The sequence below is a fragment of the Paramormyrops kingsleyae genome, chromosome 4, assembly GCF_048594095.1.
Source record: "Paramormyrops kingsleyae isolate MSU_618 chromosome 4, PKINGS_0.4, whole genome shotgun sequence".
Taxonomy (NCBI): domain Eukaryota; kingdom Metazoa; phylum Chordata; class Actinopteri; order Osteoglossiformes; family Mormyridae; genus Paramormyrops; species Paramormyrops kingsleyae.
In genome coordinates this window covers 25,054,741-25,081,062 of record NC_132800.1, presented here as the reverse complement: position 1 = coordinate 25,081,062, position 26,322 = coordinate 25,054,741, and the positions used below count along the sequence as shown (strand labels likewise).

At 45.2% G+C, this 26,322-nt stretch overlaps 2 protein-coding genes across 2 annotated transcripts in view; both read right to left on the bottom strand.

Moving 5' to 3' along the window:
* Window positions 1-25,913, bottom strand: LOC140588798 (protein NLRC3-like). Its single transcript, XM_072710976.1, has 5 exons — window positions 24,405-25,913; window positions 17,990-18,163; window positions 5,026-5,199; window positions 4,865-4,911; window positions 1-59 (listed from the first exon to the last, which is right to left on the bottom strand). Exons 1-5 carry the CDS (start codon window positions 25,331-25,333, stop codon window positions 16-18), a joined length of 1,368 nt encoding a protein of 455 aa, XP_072567077.1. The 5' UTR covers window positions 25,334-25,913; the 3' UTR covers window positions 1-15.
* Window positions 1-26,322, bottom strand: part of LOC140588788 (protein NLRC3-like) — a 242,237-nt gene that overhangs the window by 1,670 nt on the left and 214,245 nt on the right. The gene's annotated exons all lie outside the window — the stretch shown is intronic.

Below are 26,322 nucleotides of genomic sequence, written 5' to 3'. Positions count from 1 at the left end.
AGCATCATCATCACGTCACTCCATGAGAGCGTTGTAGTCAGAAGCGTCGGTTCGGTTGTCTGTGGATGAACAAGCAGCATTCTAAAATGTCAGGTAAATGGGGAAAGTATGGAAAGAAGTATCGCAAAGAATGGGAGACAGAGAAAGGATTAAAGGAGTGGATTCGAAGTGTTCCAAATGATGATAGAAAAGCGTTCTGCAAATATTGCAAATGTGAAGTAAGAGCTCACCACGGTGATCTGGTAGCTCATGCTGCGACTGAAAAACATAAAAAAAATGCGGCTCCTTTCTCAAATGCCAGAACATTATTTGACACAGGCAGTTCCTTTCTAAGAAATAATGCACCTGTGAAAGAGGCAGAGTTGAAGCTGGCTGCCCATGTTGCTTGTCACTCAAGCACTTACACTGTTGACCACTTAGGAAGTGTTGTGGAAGAAATTTCGAAAAAAGGCATTAGTTTGCATCGATCGAAATGCACAGCACTAATTAATTCAGTGATAGGACCAGTAGTACATGAAGACCTTTTGGAGGATGTAGGAAATGGACCATACTCTCTCATTGTTGATGAGAGCACTGATATCACGACCAAATAACAACTGTGTATAGTCATCAGATATTACAGCAAAAAGCTCTCACGAATCATCAGCACTTTTGCAGGAATGATCAATATACTGTAGTAGCTGGTGATTCACTTACCATAGCAAATGCTTTATTCAAATTTCTGGATGAAAACAAATTGTCCATACTGAATTGCATCGGTCATGCAACTGATGGCTGTAATACAATGTGTGGGCAACATAATTCAGTGCTACAGAAATTCCGTGACCGCAATCCTCATATTGTCTACATAAAGTGTGTGTGCCATTCTCTTCAACTCTGTGCATCAAAAGCCATCAGTGTCCTCCCCAGAAATGTTGAGTACATGGTTTCTCAGACCTACAGTTGGTTTTCAAATGCCACCCAGCGTCTCCAAATATATTCTGAACTGTACAAAACCATAAATGTAGGTGAAAGCCCGCTGAAGATTCTGCAACTGTCTGACACTAGGTGGCTTGCTATTAGTGAGTGCATCAACCAGATCCTTTCACAGTATGTGGAGCTTAAGTTGCATTTTCATTTGACAAAAGACAGTGAGAGGAGCTATGCTGCGGAACTGCTGTACCAAATGTATAGTGACAATATTAACCTGATATACCTGAAATTCCTCCAACCAATTGTGTCAGAGTTAAACAGACTTAATAAAATCTTTCAACTTGACAAACCTGATCCTGCAAAACTTCTTACGGAACTTCTAACATTTTACCGGTCCCTGCTTGAGCGCATAGGTTTGCCGAAGACATTCCAGAGCTGGCAAGACATCATGGAGTTTAACCTTTCTGATGAGAATCTTTTGCCACTTGATGCCGTAGACTTTGGGGTGCAGTTCCGTCTTGCTTTGTTTGAAGCCAATGGAATAAGTGACCTAGCTGAGCAGGACATGAAACGCAGGTGCAGGGACTACATGCTAGAGTTATCTAAGGAAATTAGGAAGAGACTTCCAGATAACATTAAACAGTTAGAGGCTCTCAAATTCCTGTCACCGAGTCATACTCTGTCGTCAAGTAAGCCAAGGATTGATGATCTTCCCTTTTTCCACCTCTTCAAGGGAGATGTAGGAAAAGCAGAGCAACAGTGGAGAGTAATTCACACTCTGGAATGGAACAATGCAGAAGATGGCAAAACAGAGGACTTCTGGGTAGAAGTTTCTGCATACACAGATACTGCAGGTGATAGAAACTTTGAAGATCTTGGTAATTTTGCATTGAGTCTTCTTGCTCTACCATTCAGCAATGCAGCAGTTGAGCGTTCATTTTCCCAAATGTCACTGATAAAGAACAAGCTACGAAACAGGCTAGAGCAGAATTCTTTGCTAAATATAATGAGGATTCGAGCTTACATGCAAAGAAGAAACATATGCTGCCATCAATTTAAACCATCACCACGGATGCTTTCTCTCTTTACTGCTGAAATCTATTCAGCACCACCTGAGAAGGGTGGGGAAGAGAGCACTAATGTCTAAAATAAAACAGCCCTGAGATTGAATATAGTTCTGTTCAAATCTGTAATCAAAATGAGGCTGCGCAGTTAGACCATCTAAGAAGAAAATGTTGTGAAAAGTTCTGAAAAAAGAGAAGACAAACAACAACAAAAACAAAGGGAAAAGTGTTCAAGTTCACCCAGTAAGCATATTTGTAATAATATTGATAAAAGCCAGTGTATGTTAATTTAGTTTAACTGTGTTCATTTTAATATTGATGCTTGTGTGTAAACAGAACAGCCGCAGATCTGGAGAGAAAAGCATCAGAGAGAAGTGCTGAGAAGAGAAAAAGTAAGTACAACTTAGTACTTCTGACTATAGGGTCAGAAAATATCAGAGAGGACATGTTCTTATTTGACCTTTATTGCATGAGATTGTGTATTAAAAAAAACACAGTGTGTGATATTAAGAATTTGGGTAAGACAAAAGGCCAATACTTTAAACTTAAACTTATATAAATTTATTTTAAGGCCCTTTGTGGGAATCCAGCCGTTGTCTAATCTGATTGGACACTGAAAAATTGGGCTAGTTTTCATTCCATTTGGGCGGATTTTGAGTTGTCATTGGGCTGGAAATATTTCTGGGACCTGGCAACCCTGTCGCAATGCATCTAACCGTAATGCATTGCGTCAGGATCAGAATGCGTTGCTTTAAGCCAGCGCTGTAAGCAAGTCCAACGCACCCAATGACCGGACTGGGGAAACAAACTGAAACGCGTTCTTAATACAGAGGACTAGTGACAACAACCAGAAACAGCCGATCACATGGGGATCCCACACGAAGTTAACGAGGGGGCGTGGCACACGGAAGGAGCGGACAATCGGGGCAGGACAGGGGTAATGTTGGGATAAGATCTTTATCGTTTTGGAAGCCATTAAGAAAAAAATGCTCTTCTTGTTTTATCCTGTTCATTTTGTGTTTAAATACTAAAAAAAACATATTTAGATATAATTTTGGGGGGGCCTGGAACCAATTAATTAGTTTTCCATTATTTCTTATGGAAAAGATTCGATCAGAACTCGAACTTTTTAGGATTCGATCCGGAGTCCGGAACGGATTAAGTTCGAGAACCGAGGTACCACTGTACTTTATTTTAAATATTATAGTATGTGTGCGTGTGCGTGTTTACTCTGTTTGCTAGCTGGCGCCGCTGAGTCGCGTGACAGCCAGTAGCGGCATTTGAGAGCACCAGCACGAACACAGACAGCCGCAGTGCATTCGGGAGAAAACTTGAAACTGAAGTATCGATCTCATTAAACTGGTATCGATCAATATTGTAGCAATTCGGAGGGTTGGGGGCGGAGTTTCCCAGAATGCTTTGGGGCGTAGAAGGGAGAATTGTGTTTAGAATGTGTTAGTTCTGTGTTATTTTGGTACAAGGGGGGTGTTTAGTTATAACAGGGATATTTAGGTTGAACATTTACGGGAATGGTTTAGGAAATAGTTGTTATTCAATTAATCTACCGTTAGCGTGAAGGCTGTTGCTGTTAGTGACCTGCGGGTTTTGGGGATGATGATAGTGCTTTTTCTGAAGTGTGTGCAATAAATGATAGCTCCTGCTTTCAGAAAGCTACGCTTCTCTGTAGTGTGTTTACAGCCGAATCTCACGCTGTTACAATATCAATACCAACATTATTATCGATATTATCGATACTTGGATCGATCCGCCCACCACTAATGTCGGACGGCGCGCGACACCGGCGGGAAGAGCCGCCAAAATGCGGCGCGAGCTAAACTAACAGCTTAATTACGGGTAAATAAAATTACAAAGCAGCGACATTCATCAGACACATTCATCACAAGCATATTTACCACAAAACGGCACCAGATATTAATACTAAAAGTCAGTGTCTTTCCTTCTAACCGCTAAATCCGGCGCGTGCGGCTTGAAAATGGCCATCAATAACAGAATATTTAAGTAATATTATTAAATATTTTAAGTCATATTTAATAGAAGTTTGGACCTGGATTCTGATACAAACGCCTCCGAAGACGATTTTGGCGCCGGAGTTGCGCTCCATGAGGATCCAGTATTACAGCGATTGTCTGACAAGGTCTTTAGTCACAGTAAAGCCGCTCTGAATGCATTTCACATGCATCGGCTTATTTCCGTGAAGCGGATCAGACTGTATCTGCTGATCCGGGAGAAACACTGCGGTGTCAAGCGGGGCGGAATAGGTGCCGCGCAAAGTCGGCAAACTAATGATAATACCGTTTACAAACCATAAATAAAAGCGGATTAAACTACACAAATCGTGCATCATGAAAAATAGAAAAGTTATGTCATTAATTCAGAAAAACAGAAATTTACTACTCAGAAAAACAGGATGATTATTACGTTAATTCGGAAAAGCAGAATTCAGATACTGTAAATGCAATACGCTTCCATAGAGAACCGCTTACCACGCGCGTGACTCTAGATGCGGCGCCGCACCGTGGTGATTCCTTTTTTTTTTGCGAAATTAAAGATGTACAACTACATCAGAATATATTTTAACTATCTTACACTCCCACACAAATACAATATGAGCAGCTATAAAGTATTTGTAAAAAATATTTTTAAAAACAATTAGATGAGTTGATAGTGTTTTTGGTGATGATTTTGATGTTTTATTTTTCTCATTTGGATGTTTTCTAAAATGACACAAACAGAAACTCACCTAAACACAAACATGGAAATCCATCTACACACAGTGGAAAAAGCCACACTCATCACAACAATCGTGTGAATACAACCATAGCATAGTATTAATGGTATTATTAATAAAAACATGCAAACACACTTACATTTCTGTGCGCCTGGTCTGGTCCTGCACTCTCCACTGTGGTCCACACTATAGGAGAAGCAGAATGACATAGTGCTGCTGTATCCATTTATTTACTGGTGCCTCTTCTTCACATACATGCATAAGTATCTGTAGCGTGTCAGACACACACTCTGTACTCACTTCAGCTTCTCCAGTTTACAGCTGGGATCCTCCAGTGCAGCAGAGAGCAGCTTCACTCCTGAGTCTCCTGGGTGATTGTAGCTCAGATCCAGCTCTCTTAGGTGTGAGGGGTTTGACCTCAGAGCTGAAGCCAGGGAAGAACAGCCTTCTTCTGTGACTCTACAGCCTGACAGCCTGCAGAGAGACAGACAAAAACTCCCCAATAAATAAGATCACCTCACCGTTACAAGCATTACTTATAAGTAAAAGTTACTGCTGTAATAAATATTTCAATAATGACGCGAAATGAACAACACCTTCCGAACATTTTACAAGAACCTATATATACTCCTCAGAACAAGAACCAGATGCAGTTGATGTAGAATCATTTTTAAATAAATAATCTAGACTTACCCATAATAACCAATGAAATAGCAGATACCCTTGATGCACCATTAACATCAGGACTCCATAAGGTCCTCAACCAAATGCCTAACAATAAAGTGCCCAGACCGGATGGTTTCCCTGCAGAAATCTATTAACATTTTTGGGATGTATTATCTCCACTCTTCAATAGACAGATAGAAAAATTAAACATACATCACAAATCCCATCACATATGAGCACAGCGACCATTACAGTGTTATTGAAACCTGATAAAGACCCAACACAGCCCTCCAGTTACCCGTCACTCTCACTAATGAATACAGACTTGAAAGTCATTACAAAAGCTCTCGCCACTCGGTTAGAGACAGTCATTCCTATTATAATCCATCCTGATCAGACTTCATCAAGACAAGACTTGCCTCAGAAAACATCCATAAATCATTTAATTTAGTCAATATTGCTCAGCATACCCATACTAAAACCATAATTACATCATCCATTCATCCATCCATCCATTGTCCAACCCGCTTATCCGACTGGGTTGCGGGGGTTCTGGAGCCTGTCCCGGAAGCAATGGGCACGAGGCGGGGAACAACCCTGGACAGGGGGCCAGCCCATCGCAGGGCACACTCACACACCAGTCACTCACACACCAGTCACTCACACACCATTCACTCACACACGCACATCTATAATTACATCATTAGAAGCAGAAAAGGCATCTGACAGCAGTTGGACATTTCTCTTTAACACATTACAAAGATTTGGCTTCGGAGAGTCGTTCACCCACTGGGTTAAAATGGGTTAATATCGGCATAAGTGCAAAGATGGCGGCGCGTGCGAGTGCCCTCTAGTTCGGTGCTTTTTAATGTGTTTAGTTTGTATTTCGCGGCAATTGTATGGCGAACTCTGCCAAGCACAATGCGTATACAGTCATGCAAACCTGATCAGCATCGGTTTTCAAAACAGCATTCCCGTCACGGACTATTTCCAACAAGCCAACAACATACAACCTGAAATATGGAGGACACCGGGATCTCCATGGATTGTTGTCGGCTCTCACAGACAGCGACGACGGAGACGGGACAGGAAACAGAAACGGGGATGTCGAGCCGGCCTGATGAAGAGGCTAAAGAAGGATCCTCACAGACCACCGCTCCCTAGCGTCTTCCTGGCAAACGTAAGATCTATCGTGCACAAAATGGATGACCTAGAGCTACGGATAGCAAATAACAACTTCGTCCGGGACTGCTGTGTGCTGATCCTAACTGAAACCTGGCTACATCCTGCTATACCCGACAATGCTGTGCAGCTAGCAGGCCGCGTCATTCACCGAAACGACAGGAACAGTGACTCTGGTAAGAAAAGAGGAGGTGGTCTCTGCATTTACATCAACAATGACTGGTGCTCACAAAGCCATGTTACTCATAAATACTGTTCCCCTGATCTTGAGGCATTAACTGTCATCTGCCGCCCTTTTTACTTACCTAGGGAGCTAACTGTTGTCTCCATTACGGCTGTATATATCCCCCCAGATGCTAACGTGGACGTAGCTCTAAGCTATCTTCATGGATGCATTAGTAAACAACAACAGGACCAGCCGGATGGGGTACACATAATAGCTGGGGATTTTAATCAGGCTTGCCTGAAAACTGTTCTCCCTAAATTCACCCAATATGTGAAATGTGCCACCAGGGAGAGCAACACCCTTGACCATGTTTACTGTAATATTAAACATGCATATAAAACAGAGCCACACCCTCACATTGGCCAGTCGGACCACCTCTCGCTGCATCTCGTACCCGCCTATACTCCCTACATCAGGAAAAGCAAGCCATTCACCAGGGTGATCAACACCTCGCCCGGGGACGCCCTCTCCCAGCTTCAAGTCTGCTTCACAACCATGGACTGGAGTGTTTTTGGAAGCCACGATTTGGAGAAATTTACAGTGACTGTGCTATCATACATTGTTTACTGTATTGATATAGTCACCATCACCAAACGCGTTAGGGTATTCCCCAACCAAAAACCCTGGATGACGAGTGAAGTGTGGCACCTCATCAGGGACCGCAACGCAGCATTCAGGTCAGGAGACAGGGCACTGTACAGTGCATCCAGAGCTAACCTGAAGAAGGGCATCAGGGCTGCTAAGGTCGCATACAAAAGGAAAATAGAGGGATACATCACAGACAAGAACCCACGTCAAGTGTGGCACCTCATCAGGGACCGCAACGCAGCATTCAGGTCAGGAGACAGGGCACTGTACAGTGCATCCAGAGCTGACCTGAAGAAGGGCATCAGGGCTGCTAAGGTCGCATACAAAAGGAAAATAGAGGGATACATCACAGACAAGAACCCACGTCAAGTGTGGCACCTCATCAGGGACCGCAACGCAGCATTCAGGTCAGGAGACAGGGCACTGTACAGTGCATCCAGAGCTAACCTGAAGAAGGGCATCAGGGCTGCTAAGGTCGCATACAAAAGGAAAATAGAGGGATACATCACAGACAAGAACCCACGTCAAGTGTGGCACCTCATCAGGGACCGCAACACAGCATTCAGGTCAGGAGACAGGGCACTGTACAGTGCATCCAGAGCTGACCTGAAGAAGGGCATCAGGGCTGCTAAGGTCGCATACAAAAGGAAAATAGAGGGATACATCACAGACAAGAACCCACGTCAAGTGTGGCACCTCATCAGGGACCGTAACACAGCATTCAGGTCAGGAGACAGGGCACTGTACAGTGCATCCAGAGCTAACCTGAAGAAGGGCATCAGGGCTGCTAAGGTCGCATACAAAAGGAAAATAGAGGGAAACATCACAGACAAGAACCCACGTCAAGTGTGGCACCTCATCAGGGACCGTAACGCAGCATTCAGGTCAGGAGACAGGGCACTGTACAGTGCATCCAGAGCTGACCTGAAGAAAGGCATCAGGGCTGCTAAGGTCGCATACAAAAGGAAAATAGAGGGATACATCACAGACAAGAACCCACGTCAAGTGTGGCACCTCATCAGGGACCGCAACGCAGCATTCAGGTCAGGAGACAGGGCACTGTACAGTGCATCCAGAGCTAACCTGAAGAAGGGCATCAGGGCTGCTAAGGTCGCATACAAAAGGAAAATAGAGGGATACATCACAGACAAGAACCCACGTCAAGTGTGGCACAGATTACAAAACATCACCAACTACAAGGGCCACCAGATCACACCCCCTTCCGCCGATGCTACAGTACAATGGCAGAGGAGTTAAATAACTTCTTTGCCCGGTTCGAGGCAAATGGTCATTCAGCCCCCCTCCCAGCCTTCACCAACACCCTGCTACTCCTCCAGGAACATCAGGTGAGGAGGGTCCTGAGGGAGGTTAACCCAAGGAAAGCAGCTGGACCGGACGGAGTACCTGGCAAGGTACTCAAGGCGTGCTCAGACCAACTAGCAGGAATCTTCACCAACACCCTGCTACTCCTCCAGGAACATCAGGTGAGGAGGGTCCTGAGGGAGGTTAACCCAAGGAAAGCAGCTGGACCGGATGGAGTACCTGGCAAGGTACTCAAGGCGTGCTCAGACCAACTGGCAGGAATTTTCACCAAGATCTTCAACATCTCCCTGTCCCGAGCCATCGTCCCATACTGCTGGAAAACCTCCACCATCATTCCAGTTCCAAAAACATCTGCCTGCAAAAACCTAAACAACTTTAGGCCTGTGGCATTAACATCTGTGGCAATGAAGTGCCTGGAAAAGCTGGTTGCCAAGCACATCAAAGACTACCTCCCTCCATCATCTGACCCCCACCAGTTAGCCTACAGGGCAAACCGTTCCACTGAGGACGCCATTGCCATCGCCCTCCATGCGACGCTGAGACACCTTGACCACCCGGGTAACTATGCAAGACTGCTCTTCATAGATTACAGCTCAGCCTTCAATACAATACACCCGGACATTCTGGTCAAAAAACTCCTGGACTTACGCCTCCCCCCCTCCACCTGCGCTTGGATTAAAGACTTCCTCTCCAATAGGCCACAACAAGTGAGACTCGGTCGCCATCTTTCCCCTTCGCTCACACTCAGCACTGGCTCCCCCCAAGGCTGTGTGTTGAGCCCACTCCTGTACACACTCTATACATCAGATTGTTCCCCCATCCACCCCTCCAACCTCATCATAAAGTTCGCAGATGATACCACAGTGGTCGGTCTCATTTCAGGGGGCGATGAGACAGCGTACAGAGATGAGGTGCAGTCACTTGCAACTTGGTGCACATCAAACAACTTACTTCTCAACACATTAAAAACCAAGGAAATCATCATAGACTTCAGACGCAAACGCACTGCCCATGCTCCACTAAATCTCCACGGGGACTGCATTGAGCAGGTGGCGTCAGTTAAATTCCTAGGGGTACACATCGCCGAAGATCTCACTTGGTCCATCAACACTAAAGCAATAACTAAGAAGGCCCAGCAGCGTATGCACTTCCTGAGAATTCTCAGGAAAAACCATCTGGAACAGAAGCTGCTGGTGTCCTTCTACCAGTCAGTCATCGAAAGCATACTCACCCTCAGCATCACAGTGTGGTATGCGGGATGCTCAGCAGCAGACAGGAAGGCCCTGCAGAGGGTCATTAACACAGCCCAAAAGACCATAGGCCGCCCTCTGCCCTCCCTGGAAGAGCTCGCCGACTCCCGCTGCGTCTGCAGGTCCAGGTCCATTCTCAAAGACTCTGCCCACCCAGCCCACCACCTGTTCAACCCGCTTCCCTCCAGCAGGCGGTTCAGGTCAATAAACGCCCGCACTACAAGACTTTCCAACAGCTTTTTTCCCTGGGCCATACGTTCACTTAACAAAAGCAATATCCCACTGCAGACATTGGCCACCCACCACCCCAATCCCCCCCCCTCCCTCCACCGTCTGCAATGATTAACTATGTCTCTGGAAATTGTATTTGATCACTTTATCCTCCTCACCTTCGCACTTTATCACCAGGCGTTTTATAGTCTGATGCTGTTATGTTTGCTACAATGTTATACCTTTGTGCAGGGGAGTGTCTTGTTTTGGCTGGAAGGTAGGGACTAATGTTTTGGGTGAGAGGAGTGAATAGGTTTGGGGGGAGTGTATGAGTGAGTGTGGGTAGGCTGCCTTGGGGCTGATTTGTTAATTTTCAACTATATTAGTTTTAAAACACTGACTAAGAGTGGCAACTCTAAATTTCGTTGTGTTTGATACTACTTATTTTATGCAATGACAAATAAAGCTTCTAAATCTAAATAAAGCTTCTAAATCTGTACACCTCACCCAAAGCTACAGTGTCACAGATGGGATCACATCACCTGCATTTACACTCTGATGGGGAAGACGGCCTGCCTGCCCACTCTCTCCTTCATTGTTTGCCATCTTCATAGAACCACTTGCAGCAGCAATACGACAGAACAGTGAAATAAATGGAATTCACACTGATAACTCAATATAAAATTCTCTATGCAGATGATATCTTGCTCTTTGCACAAAACCGTCAACCCTCACTACATGAAATTTTAATTTTATTAATACCTTTTCAAAACTATCAAACTACACAATAAACTGGAATAAACCCATAATATTCTCACTGTCTGAAGATGCCTGGGATTCTGCTGATCAGGATGGTCCATTTCACACCGGAAATATCCGATACTTGGGTATCAATATCTCGCCTAGGCTGCCAGACTTACCCTAAACTACTCCCACTTACTTAAAACAAAAGATGAATCTCCCACTCTCACTAATAGGACATATTTCAACAAACAAAATAAAAATTCTCCTCCAGATTAATTACTATTTCTCAATGCTTCCTATCATACCTTCAGAAAAATTCTTTCAAACTCTGAACTCATTAATGTCACATTTTTACTGGAAAAACAAAAATGCAAAAATCAAACATTCCACATATGAAAATTAATCTCAAGACGGATTACAAGCTCAGATTTTTCTTCATTTTTACTTAGCAAATCAACTGCAACACTTAACTAAATGTTCACACTACATGGTTAGAGCAGGAGCAGCTGTACTGTAAAAATCTCAGACGTGCAGACTTACCCTTTCTCAATATTTCATTAAAGAAACATAACTGCTTCAACAATACTGCCATTTGCAGAACGCTGACAGCCCAGTGGAAAGCCATTAAAATCACAAACTGCACTCTCATACCCTGTAAATACACCCCAATATAGAATAATCTGTAATTCCTACTTCACAATCCCACTATTAACTATCACTCATGGAAACAGAAAGGGATTACACATCTCCGCCTCCTTTTTAATATGACATTGAAAGACTCAATCCATAAATATGGAGTTGAGAATAGGCAAGTTTTGGGTGTCACAGATGATTATCTGCATGCTATGTGGGCCTGTATACCCGTTCACAGTGCACCATGGGTGTCACAGATGATTATCTGCATGCTATGTGGGCCTGTATACCCGCTCACAGTGCACCATGGGTGTCACAGATGATTATCTGCATGCTGTGTGGGTCTGTATACCCGCTCACAGTGCACCATGGGTGTCACAGATGATTATCTGCATGCTGTGTGGGCCTGTATACCCGCTCACAGTGCACCATGGGTGTACAGATAATTATCTGCATGCTGTGTGGGTCTGTATACCCGCTCACAGTGCACCATGGGTGTCACAGATGATTATCTGCATGCTGTGTGGGCCTGTATACCCGCTCACAGTGCACCATGGGTGTCACAGATAATTATCTGCATGCTGTGTGGGCCTGTATAGAATAGAATAGAATAGAATATTCCTTTAATGTCCATCAAATTTACATCAGATGGAAATTCATCTTTAACAGTGACGTAAGCACACAATACAAACAAGACTATACACAATAAACATATATCAATACAACTAAATATAAATAAAATGTTAAAATCAAAAAAATGTAACATAAATAAATTTAAAACAAAATACATAAAATACCTGTATAATAACACTATCTGCTAATAAAAAAGTCTTTGTTAAGAATAGTTACAGCTGACGGAACAAATGACCGCTTGTAGCCTTTTTTCTTGGCTAACGGGACTACAAGTCTCCTGCATGATGGCAACAATTGAAATGCACAATGAAGAGGGTGGATAGAATCTTGATAAACCTGTTGTGCCTTTTTTGTCAAAATCTGTGTGTACAAGTAGGAGAGTTGATGCTGTTTGTGTCCAATGATTTTCCCGGCCTGATTGACGATTTGTGCCAGTTTGTTCTTTTGTTTAACTGACAGTTGCCCATACCATGACACTATGTTAAATGTCAGCACACTCTCAGTCAGTGATTTGTAAATCATGGACATTGTGCGCTGGCTGGTGGTATACCCGCTCACAGTGCACCATGGGTGTCACAGATAATTGTCTGCATGCTGTGTGGGCCTGTATACCTGCTCACAGTGCACCATGGGTGTCACAGATGATTATCTGCGTGCTATGTGGGCTTGTATACCTGCTCACAGTGCACCATGGGTGTCACAGATAATTATCTGCGTGCTATGTGGGCCTGGATACCTGCTCACAGTGCACCATGGGTGTCACAGATAATTATCTGCATGCTATGTGGGCCTGTATACCAGTGTTGTTTTCGTCAACGATGACGATGACGAAATCATTTCGTTGACGCCACTTTTTTTCATGACGATAACGAGACGGTGACGAGATAAACACTGCTCTTTGATGACTAAAACATGACGAGACTTGTGTGAGTTTTTGTTGACGAGACGAGAATGGACGAAAATGTTAGTGGGTGGTCTGTCAGACGTTTAAAATGCATGACATTTCTGCTTATTGTGCGTGTCAATTAAAACCTAAAAAGTATCTGTTGCTGCATTCTATCCTTGTTTGGTCACGCCCATCACCTGGCATGCAGCGCACAACGTGCTCAACACGTCCCACTGTTGTCACTCATCACAGACAATGGACCACAATGGCGGCAGTTTCAACACAGGGGCTTGGTGGTCGCAAACGTAGAGACGACATATGGGTGCATTTTAAATATAACCCAGCAGATAATAAAACAGAGTGTATTGTGAAGGAAGACGGTGACAAATGTGGCCACAAAGTAGGTGGAAAAAATACGACCAACCTTAAGCGGCACCTGAAGGCTCACCACAAGGATATTTTTTCAAAGATAAGTTACAAGTGCTGTTAACATATCGTATAGCCTACGTAACGTTACAATGTTACTCGACAATCGGCTCGTGATAAATTTCATAGTAAGCTTATAAATTAGTAAGTTTTCCACATACTCCTGCCGCAAATGGGCTGCTAACTTCAGGCTAAAGTTAGCTTTTGTTACGCTAACGTCAGTTCATTGTGTGTGTGTTACTTTAGCAGCATGTTTAGCCATGTTTACATTCAGTGACGGTGTGGTCATCTCTTTGTGTGTCTATGTTCTGTCAGCGTGTAACTTGATATGTTAAACAGGTCGAGTTATTGTTATACGAAGAGTCTGCTAGCTTCAGTCTAAAAGCCACAATTGCTGAAGTAGAATGTTTTTGTTTTTGGCTTTTTTGGAGTAATGAACATTGATTCCACTGTTACCACTTTATCTGTGTGTAATGTACAATCATTAGATCAGAAAGTATTTGCAGTTGGGTGGAAACCTTATATGTCTAAAACCATTCCTTTATTATTGTAATTATTGGTGAAAATATCTGATCTGCAAGCTCACAATGTGTTGAACTTATAGATCTGCTGCTATTTTCACAACTTATGTGTGACACTGCCCAGCAGCAATCTCCAATACTTATTGACCTAAATTAATTTGTTAAAAGACTATACTTCTTTTTTCTTTTTTTTTGACTAAAACTAGACTAAAACCTTTTTGAGTTTTTGTCGACTAAAACTGGACTAAAACTATCACATATAGAAGTGACTAAAATTTGACTAAAACTAATAAGCATTTTAGTCCAAAAGACTAAGACTAAGACTAAATCTAAGATGGTTGTCAAAAACAACACTGCTGTATACCCAGTCACACAAAAATGTTTCTATGTTGGTTATCCTTCAGAATGTTATTTGTATCCAGATAATCTACCATTTTCGCTTGGTTTATAGAACATAAGAACATAAGAACATAAGAAATTTACAAACAAGAGGAGGCCATTCGGCCCATCAAGATCTTTGGGGAGAACTTAACTAATAGCTCAGAGTTGTTAAAATCTTATCTAGCTCAGATTTAAAGGAACCCAGGGTTTTAGCTTCCGCTACAGGAGCAGGAAGACTATTCCATACTCTAACTACACGCTGTGTAAATAAGTGCTTCATCAAATTTGTTTTAAAATGTTCTCCCGCTAATTTCCACTTATGACCACGAGTTCTAGTATTTAGACTAATACTGAAATAGCCATTTGGCTGAACAGCATCCAGACCTGTTAGAATCTTATAGACCTGGATCATGTCCCCGCTTAGTCTCCTTTGCTCAAGGTTAAACAGATTCAGCTCAGCTAACCTCTCCTCATAAGACATTCCTCTAAGACCAGGAATCATTCTCGTAGCCCTCCGTTGCACCTTTTCTAAGGCAGCAATGTCCTTCTTAAGGTATGGTGACCAAACCTGCACACAATATTCTAGGTGGGGTCTTACCAAGGAATTATATAAATGTAACATCACCTCCCTTGACTTAAACTCCACACACCTACAGATATAACCCAACATTCTATTGGCCTTTTTTATTGCTTCCCCACACTGGCGAGAGTGGGACATGGAAGCATCAACATACACACCGAGATCTTTCTCGTAATCAGCTACCTTTATTTCAGTGGAACCCATAAAATATTTGTACTTTATATTTCTGCTCCCTGCATGGATTACCTTACATTTATCTGTGTTAAATTTCATCTGCCAAGTATCAGCCCAGTCGCTAATTAAATCTAGATCCTGTTGTAGCCTCTCTGCTGCTAGATCAGTATCTGCTACACCACCCACCTTGGTGTCGTCTGTAAATTTAACCAGTTTACTGTATGTATTGGTGTCAATATCATTAATGTAAATTAGGAAAAATAGTGGTCCTAAAATAGAACCCTGTGGTACCGCACTATGAACGCAGACCCACTGTGACTTTGTGCCTCTAATAACTACTAATAGCTTCCATTACTTTTCCAGTTATGTAATTAAATAAATTAATAATTATATGCTGGATTACTTCTATCCCCTTTTCTCAATATGGGCATTATATTAGCATACTTCCAATAAGAAGGTATCACACCAGCAGATAAGGATTTCTGGAATAGTAAAGTTAAAGGTTGGATAATAATATCCCTCATCTCTTTTAAAAGTATAGGCAAGATGCCATCAGGGCCCTGTGATTTATTTATTTTGAGCTTAGCTAGGCTTTGTACCACATCAGCCTCAGTTATACATACAGTGCCCTCCGCAATTATTGGCACCCCTTTGTACAAGGGTAAGAAAAAATAGCTTCATCTCACACTGAAAAAATTAGAAAAATCCAACCTTTCATTGAAAAACAAAACCGTCATCAAGAAATATTATTTTTAACAAAAACACATGTGGCATGATTATTGGCACCCCTGCAAATTATAGTGAACACAATGTAACTGAAGCATGTTTCCCTTGTAAATTGTACATTTTTGAGTTGATTGGAGTGAATAGGAACCTTCAAGCTGTAATCCATGACTTCCTGATTATCTGGGGTACAAACATGAGGAGACACAGAGGCCAAATTCCCTTAGTCATCCATCAACATGGGAAAGATAAGAGAACACACAGACCAAATGAGGGAGAAGTGTGCTGACCTTCATAAGTCAGGGAATGGGTATGAAAAATAGCTACTCGCCTTAAAATGCCCTTTTCTACTGTTAGGGCAATAATTAAAAAGTGGACATCAACTGGACCTGTTAGAAACCTGCCTGGAAGAGGACCCAAGTTTATTTAGCCCCCACATACAGTGAGGAGGATCATAAGAGAGACAAAAAATCCCCAAGGATGACTGTTGGTGAATTACAAGACCAAGTAAAATCTTGGGGTTACCACGTCTCTGAAAAAACCATCAGAAGCCCCCTTCATGCTAACAGATTATTTGAAAGGTATGACAGACAGAAGCCTTTTCTGTCAGTTACTTAAAATGTAAGTGCCAGGAACATCACTACAAAACATCACTACAGCTTTGACTGGAATCAAATTCAATGGTCTGATGAAACAAAAATTGAGCTTTTTGGCAATAAACATTCAAGGTGGGTTTGGTGTAAACAGAAGGATGGATATAATGAAATGAACCTCATCCCAACTGTAAAATATGGTGGAGGTTCTGTGATGTTTTGGGGGTGTTTTTCCTCCAAAGGCCCCGGAAACCTCGTTAGGGTACATGGCACTATGGACTCCATGAAATACCAGGACATTTTATATCAAAATTTGGCTGCTTCTGCCAGGAAACTAAAACTGGGCCGTCATTGGATCTGCCAGCAGGACAGTGATCCTAAGCACATGTCCAAATCAACACAAAGATGGTTAGCTGACCACAGTATCAAGCTTCTGCCATGGCCATCTCAGTCCCCTGACCGGAACCCCACTGAAAACCAGTGGGCTGAGCTGAAGAGCAGAGTGTACAAGAGAGGGCCTCGGACCCTGGGTGATCTGGAGAGATTCTGTACAGAGGAATGGACTCAGATGCCCTGCTCTGTATTCTCCAACCTTATAAAATGTTATAGGGGACTCAGTGCTGTTATACTGGCAAAGGGGGGCTGTGCAAAGTATTAAAAGCAGGGGTGCCAATAATCATGGCACATGTGTTTTTGATGAAAATAATTATTTCTTGATGAAGGATTTGTTTTTCTTTGAATAAATTTATTTCAATGAAAGGTTGGATTTTTCAAAAAAATTCAGTGTGAGATGAAGCTGCTTTGCAAAAAAGTGGATTTTTTCTAACCATTTTTACAAATCTTTACAAGGGGTGCCAATAATTGTGGAGGGTGCTGTATATTGTTTATATACGACACTGTATTTGTACTAAATGCTGGTAAGTTAATCATTTCCTCTACTGTGAACACCCGTGTAAAATAATCATTAAACTCATTTACTGTATCAATTTCATTTTCAATTAAAAGGTCCTTACTATCCTGTAGATTAGTGATTCCAGCTTTTATAGTTCTTTTGGAGTTAAAATATTGAAAGAAACCTTTAATGCCATCATTAGCCTCCAATGGAATCTTCCTTTCGACATTCCACTTAGCGAGTCTAATGTTACTTTTTAACTCAACCTGTAGACTTAGATACTCCTGCTTTACTTTGAAATCATTGGTTATTTTCTACCTTAGTATCTCCAGCGTACAGTGTGGAATACCCAGTAATACTCACCTCACTACCCCTAGTTTACAGTGTGGAATACCCAGTAATACTCACCTCACTACCCCCAGTTTACAGTGTGGAATACCCAGTAATACTCACCTCACTACCCCCAGTTTACAGTGTGGAATACCCAGTAATACTCACCTCACTACCCCCAGTTTACAGTGTGGAATACCCAGTAATACTCACCTCACTACCCCCAGTTTACAGTGTGGAATACCCAGTAATACTCACCTCACTACCCCCAGTTTACAGTGTGGAATACCCAGGAAGACTGACCTCAGTATCTCCAGCTTACAGTGTGAATCCCCCAGTCCAACAGAGAGCAGCTTCACTCCTGAATCCTGCAGGTCATTGTCACTCAGGTCCAGCTCTCTCAGGGGTGAGGAGTTTGATCTGAGAGCTGAAGCCAACGTGTCACAGCATGTCTCTGTGAGATTATAGCTGTTCAGACTGGAAAAAGAAAATATGTTAAGACACAGACACATATATAACCTCCATCCATCCATCCATCCATCCATCATCTGCCGCTTGTCCGGGGTTCGGGTCGCGGGGGTAGCAGCTTCAGTAGAGGCACCCAGACCTCCCTCTCCCCAGCTAACCCCACCAGCTCCTCGGGGGGTACACCGAGGCGTTCCCAGGCCAGCCGAGAGATATAATCCCTCCAGCGAGTCCTGGGCCTGCCCCGGGGCCTCCTCCCTGTAGGACATGCACGGAAAACCTCTCCGGGTAGCCGCCCAGGAGGCATCCGCACCAGATGTCCAAACCACCTCAACTGGCTCCTTTCGACGTGAAGAAGCAGCGGTTCTACTCTGAGGCCCTCCCGGATATCCGAACTTCTCACCCTATCCCTAAGGGAGAGCCCAGACACCCTGCGGAGAAACCTCATTTCGGCCGCTTGTATTCGCGATCTCGTTCTTTCGGTCATTACCCATAACTCATGACCATAGGTGAGGGTAGGGACAAAGATGGACCAATAGATCGAGAGCTTGGCTTTTTGGCTCAGTTCTTTCTTAGCCACGACGGACCGGTTAAGCGCCTGCAGAACTGCAGACGCCGCTCCGATCCGTCTATCCAGCTCCCGATCTCGCCTACCCTCACTCGAGAACAAGACTCCGAGATACTTAAACTCCTCCACTTGAGGCAGTACGTCTTCCCCAACCCGAAGAGGGCAAACCACCCGTTTCCGGCTGAGAACAATGGTCTCGGACTTGGAGGTGCTAATCCTCATCCCTGCCGCTTCGCACTCGGCTGCGAACCGCCCCAGTGCCTGCTGGAGATCCCCAGCAGATGAAGCCAGCAGGACGACATCGTCTGCAAAAAGCAGCGAGGCAATCCTGAGGTCACCAAACTGGACACCCTCGACGCCTTGGCTGCGCCTAGAAATCCTATCCATAAATATGATAAACAGGACCGATGACAAAGGGCAGCCCTGGCGGAGCCCAACACGCACCTGGAACACGTCCGACTTATTGCCGGCAATGCGGACCAAGCTTCTGCTCCGTTCGTACAGGGACCGGATCGCCCACAACAGTGGACCCCGGACCCCATACTCTCGAAGCACCCCCCACAGAGCACCTCGGGGAACCCGGTCGTAAGCCTTTTCCAAATCCACAAAACACATGTAGACTGGATAGGCAAACTCCCAGGCCCCCTCCAGTACCCTTGCAAGGGTATAAAGCTGGTCCAGCGTTCCACGACCAGGACGAAAACCGCATTGTTCCTCCTGAATCCGAGATTCGACTATCGATCTCACCCTCCTCTCCAGTACCCCGGAATAGACTTTCCCAGGGAGGCTGAGAAGTGTGATCCCCCTGTAGTTGGAACACACCCTCCGGTCCCCTTTCTTAAATAAGGGGACCACCACCCCGGTCTGCCAATCCAGCGGCACTGTCCCTGACCTCCACGCACTGTTGAGAAGGCGTGTCAGCCACGACAGCCCCACAACATCTAGAGCCTTCAGGTACTCCGGGCGGATCTCGTCCACCCCCGGGGCCCGGCCACCACGGAGTTGTTTAACCACCCTGGCCACCTCAGCCTCAGTGATGGGCAAGCCCCCCCAAGCACCCTCGGGCTCTGTGCCCTCAGATGTCTCAAAGGCAGTATGCGTAGATGTATCTGAGGCAGGGTTGAGGAGGTCCTCAAAGTATTCCTTCCACCTCCGGATGATGTCCCCAGGTGAGGTCAACAGCCCCCCCACCCCACTATAAATAGTAGGAACCAGGAGCTGCTTCCCCCTCCTGATACTCCGTATGGTTTGCCAGAACCTTTTTGAGGCCGACCGAAAGTCACTTTCCATGGCCTCACCGAACTCCTCCCACGTCCGGGTTTTTGCTTCTGCGACCGCCCGAGCCGCGTTCCGCCTGGCCCGCCGGTACCCGTCAGCTGCCTCCGGAGACCCCCGGGCTAATAATTCCCGGTAAGCCTCCTTCTTCAGCTTCACGGCCCCCCTCACCTCTGGTGTCCACCATCGGGTACGGGGGTTACCGCCACGACAGGCACCGACCACCCTGCAGCCACAGCTCCGTACGGCCGCTTCCACAATGGAGGTCCGGAACAGTGTCCATTCAGACTCAATGTCCCCTACCTCCCCCGGCATGCAGTCGGAATTCTGCCGGAGGCACGAGTTAAAGCTCCAGCGAACAGGAGCCTCTGCCAGACGTTCCCAGCAAACCCTCACTATGCGCTTGGGCCTACCAGGTCTGACCGGCTTCCTCCCCCGCCACCTGAGCCAACTCATCACCAGGTGGTGATCAGTTGACAGCTCTGCCCCTCTCTTTACCCGAGTGTCCAAGACGGAGGGCCGCAGATCAGTTGATACGATTATAAAATCGATCATCGACCTGTAGCCCCGGGCATGTTCGTACCATGTCCACTTATGGACACCCTTATGCTCGAACATGGTGTTCGTTATGGACAAACCATGCATTGCACAGAAGTCCAACAACAGAACACCGCTCGGATTCAGATCAGGGAGGCCGTTCCTCCCAATCACCCCCTTCCAGGTCACACTGTCATTGCCCACGTGAGCGTTGAAGTCCCCCAGCAAAACAATGGAATCCCCCCGCGGCACGCCAAATAGCATACCGCTAAGGGAATCCAAGAAGGCCGGGTACTCCGAACTGACATTCGGCGCATAAGCGCAGATGACAGTCAGAGACCTATCCCCGACCCGAAGGCGCAGGGAAACAGCCCTCTCGTTCACCGGGGTAAACTCCGGTGTTAATGCACCGAGCTGTGGGGCCACCAATAGCCCCACCCCAGCCCGGCGTCGCTCACCCGCCGCAACTCCAGAGTAAAAGAGCGTCCAGCCCCTCTCCAGGAGATTGGTTCCAGAACCCAAGCTATGCGTTGAGGTGAGCCCGACTATATCTAGTCGATACCTCTCAACCTCACGCACAAGCTCAGGCTCCTTCCCCACCAGAGAGGTGACATTCCATGTCCCGAAAGCCAGTTTTGTCAGCCGGGGATCGGACCGCCAGGGCCTCCCTTGGCCGCCACCCGATCCACAATGCACCGAACCCCTGACATTCCCCTTGTGGGTGGTGGGCCCACCTGGGGACAGTCCCGCGTGCCTCTTTCGGGCTGTGCTCGCCAACGGGCCCCTCCCCCAGGCCTGGCTCCAGGGTGGGGCCCCGGTGACCCTAGTCCGGGCGAGGGAAACGGGACTTTGCTTTTAAACTTTTTCATGGGGTTCTTTTGGATTGCTCTTTGTCTGGCCCCTCCCCTGGGACCTTTTTGCCTTGGGAGACCCTACCAGGGGCTATTGCCCCCGACAACCTAGCCCCCAGGTTCACGGAGGCACGCAAACCCCTCCACCACGATAAGGTGGCAATCCAAGGAGGAGATATATAACCTACATTGTTAATAGTACTGACAGCAACATTAAAACAAGCGAGCAGCACAGGCCACTGGGGGACTCAGAGGGGGAATGGGGGGGGCAGTCGCCGCCCTAGAGTCCCCATGGCTGAAAAAACATCACAAATATTCCCTAAGGAATGGTGAAAATGCCACTATTAGCTGCCCATCACACGGTTTAGCACCATCTAGGATGTCCCCTTCACGGGAAATGGTGCCTTATAGAGTGAGAAGATGTGATGAAGTGTATTAATGAGCCCTTCTAGTGGAGGATATGTGATGCAGTGCCCTAAAAGGTGCCCATACAATGGTATAAGCGGCTCCTATGGGTACCCTTCTAACGGAAAAGGGTACCATTATGAAGAGCCCTTCTAGTGGAGGATATGTGACGTAGTGCCCTAAAAGGTGCCCATACAATGGTATAAGCGGCTCCTATGGGTACCCTTCTAACGGAAAAGGGTACCATTATGAAGAGCCCTTCTAGTGGAGGATATGTGATGTAGTGCCCTAAAAGGTGCCCATACAATGGTATAAGCGGCTCCTATGGGTACCCTTCTAACGGAAAAGGGTACCATTATGAAGTGCCCTTCTAGTGGAGGATATGTGATGCAGTGCCCTAAAAGGTGCCCATACAATGGTATAAATGGTCCCTATGTGTATCCTTTCCATAGAAAAGGGTGCAGGACCAACCTATCCCAGGCCATCAGAGCAGTAAATTGTGCAAATGCTGAGAGAATCCACAGCCACTCCCAAAACACTGGGGACGTACGACACATGTGGCAGGACATCTGGGCATCACCCACTACAGGACATCTCCACCTGCCTGTGACAGTGAGACCTCTCTTCCAGATGCTCTGAACCACATCTATGCACGGTTTGAAACACAGAATGACATGGCAGCAAGGAAGATCACCCCTCCCCCCAACGAGCAGGTGCTCCGCCTGACCATGACTGATGTGAGGAGAACTATGTTCAGAATCATCTCACAGAAGGCCACCGGACCAGACAACATTCCTGCTCTTCTATTACTGCATATGTGATGCAATCCCAAGATTTTGGATGTTTCTTACAGCTGTTTTTATGAATTTTGATATTTCATTCATCCCCATGAGGAAATTGCCTTTTCTCCTCCCCCATCTTGCTCTCCATGAAACTCACAGACACATACACAGGTGAGAGAAAGTTTGGGGGTAACAGCAAAGCTTTGGCCAGTATTCAGTACATCTGCAGTGACTGGCATTAAGGGACCTGCTCAAGGGGACCAGTGATGACATCAATCTGCCAGCCAGGAGATCTGAACCAATGGCCATCCACTCATGGCTACCTAGTCCAAACCCAAAGAATCACGTTCCACACCCAGTATTTCCAGAAATTCTTCTTCCAGTGTCCAGAACTGAAAAAGAATTTCTGAGTGGGTTGCCCATTATTAAGACAAACTGAAACATTCTGTGAAATTCTGGCTCTTGGTTGTTTTTCACACAAAGGATGGTTACTAACTAAAGGATTACTAACTTCAGCCAAAATCCATCCATCCATCCATATTCTGAAACCGCCAATCCTGTTCAGGGTCACGGGGCTCTGGTGCAGATCCCAGAGGCTATGGGTGCAAGGCAGGAAATAACGAGGCGTCAACCAATCACAGGGCACACACACACGCACACACACACACACACACACACACACACACACACACACACACACACGCACACACACACACACACACACACACACAAACACACACAGACACACACACACACACACACACACACACACACACACAGACACAGACACACACACACACACACACACACACACACAAGGCAGGAAACAAACCAGGACGAGGTGCCAACCCATCACAGGGCACACACACACACACACACACACACACACACACACACACACACACAGACACACACACACACACACACACACACACACAAGGCAGGAAATAACGAGGCGTCAACCCATCACAGGGCACACGCACACACACACACACACACACACACACACACACCCAAGACAGGAAACAAACCAGGACAAGGTGCCAACCCATCACAGTGCACACACACACACACACACACACACACACGCACGCACACCCAAGACAGGAAACAAACCAGGACGAGGTGCCAACCCATCACAGGGCACAGACACACACACACAGCAGCTGAGGCCAGCAGAGGGCGCCAGTGAGCAGCCAGTGACAGCAGTCTTCTGGAAGCTCCCAGCTTTGGGGTCCATCGTATGAACACAGCTGCTGACAATAACACTCACATAGCATTTCTGTGGAGCTGGTGTGTGGCTCAGCAGGCTAAGCCACTGGGCCTGTGGTCGGAAGACTGCTGGTTCGAGATTCGGCAGAATAGTCACATGTCTGTGGGCCCATGAGCAAAGCCCTTAAACCTCCAGTTCCAGGGGTGCTGGATGCCAGCCGACCCAGTGCTGTGACCCCTAAGCTTGTTCTCCCTGTAAATGTGTCTGTGTCTCTCATGGAGATTGAGAAGAGAAGCAAACCAATAAACCTGTACTTGTGCAAATAAAGGATCCTTTCACCTATAAACCCCCCAGATAAAGAGCCTCTTTGTTTCTATAACAGGTTAGGATGCTGTCTCAGTTATCGGAAGGCATAGTGCATGTTAGTGGAAATGTCACTTTTGTTGTTTTTTACTACATCACTACCCTCAGTCATTATAAAATCTGGGTTCAGGATAACAAAAACAAATCTAGCCAAGTCATTAATGCATGCGGAAGAAGAGATTGTATGTTTGGTATATTTCAAACAATACTAATAATTTACTGCCAGAGAAGACATGTTTTACATCCTCACATCACTTACAGAGCTGTCTTGCATGTCTTGACCACAGACAGCAGCCTCCAGTGCTCATGATCTGATCTGAAGAATTTCTTCATATCAAACACATCCAGCTCCTCATCTGACATCAGTAACACAAAGGCCAGAGCTGAATACTGTGCAGGTGAGAGGTCTTCTGCTGAAAGGCTTCCTGAATTCAGGTATTTTTGCACCTCCTCTACTAGAGAATTGTCACCCAGTTCGTTCAGACAGTGGAACAGGTTGATGGTCCTTTCTGTAGATAAATTCTCCTTTATTTTCCCTTTGATGTATTGGGCTGTTTCCCCAATGTTATGGGACCTGAATCCTGTCTCTCCCAGTAGCCTTTGTAACAGAGTCTTAGTGGAATCTGTTGAGAGGCCCAGGAGGAAGCGGAGGTAGAGGTCCAAGTGTCCATTCTTGCTCTTTAATGCCTTTTTCACTGCAGTCTTCAGTAGCTTAGCTGATGAGTTTGACAGAAACACATATAAAGCAGCGAGATACTCCTGGATGCTCAGATGCACAAAGCAGTACACCTTATCCTGATACAACCCATACTCCTCTTTAAAGACTTCTGTGCAGACTCCAGAGTAAACTGAAGCTTCTCTGATGTCAAGGTCACTCTGTTCCAGATCTTTCTCATAAAATATGAGATTGCCTTTCTCAAGGTTATGAAAAGCCATTTTACCGAGATTTAGAAGGAGGCGTCTAATATCATTAGTTTCATTGTTTTTCATCAATCCATCCTTCAGTTTCCTGTACCATTCTGTCCTATTCTGGGGCCTGTACTTGTTTTTAATTAATCTTGTCTGAAAGATCAGGAAGTGTGTGTACATTTCAGTCAGAGTCCTTGGAATTTCTCCACTGTCAGACTCACTAAAAAGACTCTCAAGGACAGTGGCTGAAATCGAGCAGAACACAGGTATGTGGCACATGATGAAGAGGCTCCTTGATGATTTCACATGTCTGATAATCCTTTCAGCCAGGCTCTCATTATTAAATCTCTTTCTGAAATACTCCTCCTTATGGGCATCACTGAACCCTCGTATCTCTGTCACCTGGTCGATGCACTCAGTAGGTACCTGATTGGTTGCTGCAGGCCGGGAGGTTATCCAGAGGAGAGCGGATGGAAGCAGATTCCCCTTAATGAGGTTAGTCAACAGCACATCCAGTGATGTTTCCTTTGTTACATCAAACCAGCTCTCATTGTTCTGAAAATCTAGAGGAAGTCGACACTCATCCAGACCATCAAAGATGAACAAGACTTTGTACCTAAACAGCTCAGTAGATTGAAATGAATTTAGTTCTGGGTCAAAGCGGTGAAGCAGTTCAATCAGACTGTATTTATCCTTAATCAAATTCAGGCTCCGGAAAGGAAGAGCAAATATGAAGTGAATGTCCTGGTTTGCTTTTCCATCTGCCCAGTCGAGAATAAATTTCTGCACAGAGACTGTTTTCCCGATACCTGCCACCCCTTTAGTGAGTACAGTTCTGATAGGTGTCTCACGCCCGCATAAGGGTTTAAATCAGGGGTGCCCAAACATTTTCCCTTAGTGGGCCAAAATGAAAATCTATCGGAGGACCGCGGGCCAAATGTAATATTTTACACAAAATACAAACACTAATAGTAAAGTAGGCTACTTTTATTTATCAAACAGTTATCTAACCTTCCTTTCTGTGTAAATAACATTAAACAAAATATGACAAATAAGTCATATATAGGCATTTAGAGCACGTCTAAACTTTTGTAATCACATGTAGTGCAAAATGTCAAAGAGTGCATGTCCAACAGCAACACAACAACAGTAGCAACAATATAAGCAAAGACTCATGGGACTTTTTGTAAATTGTTAAAATATGACTATTTATGAAGTGTGGAAATGTACATATGTGCACAGATATACTCTACATTACCCTTATAGTT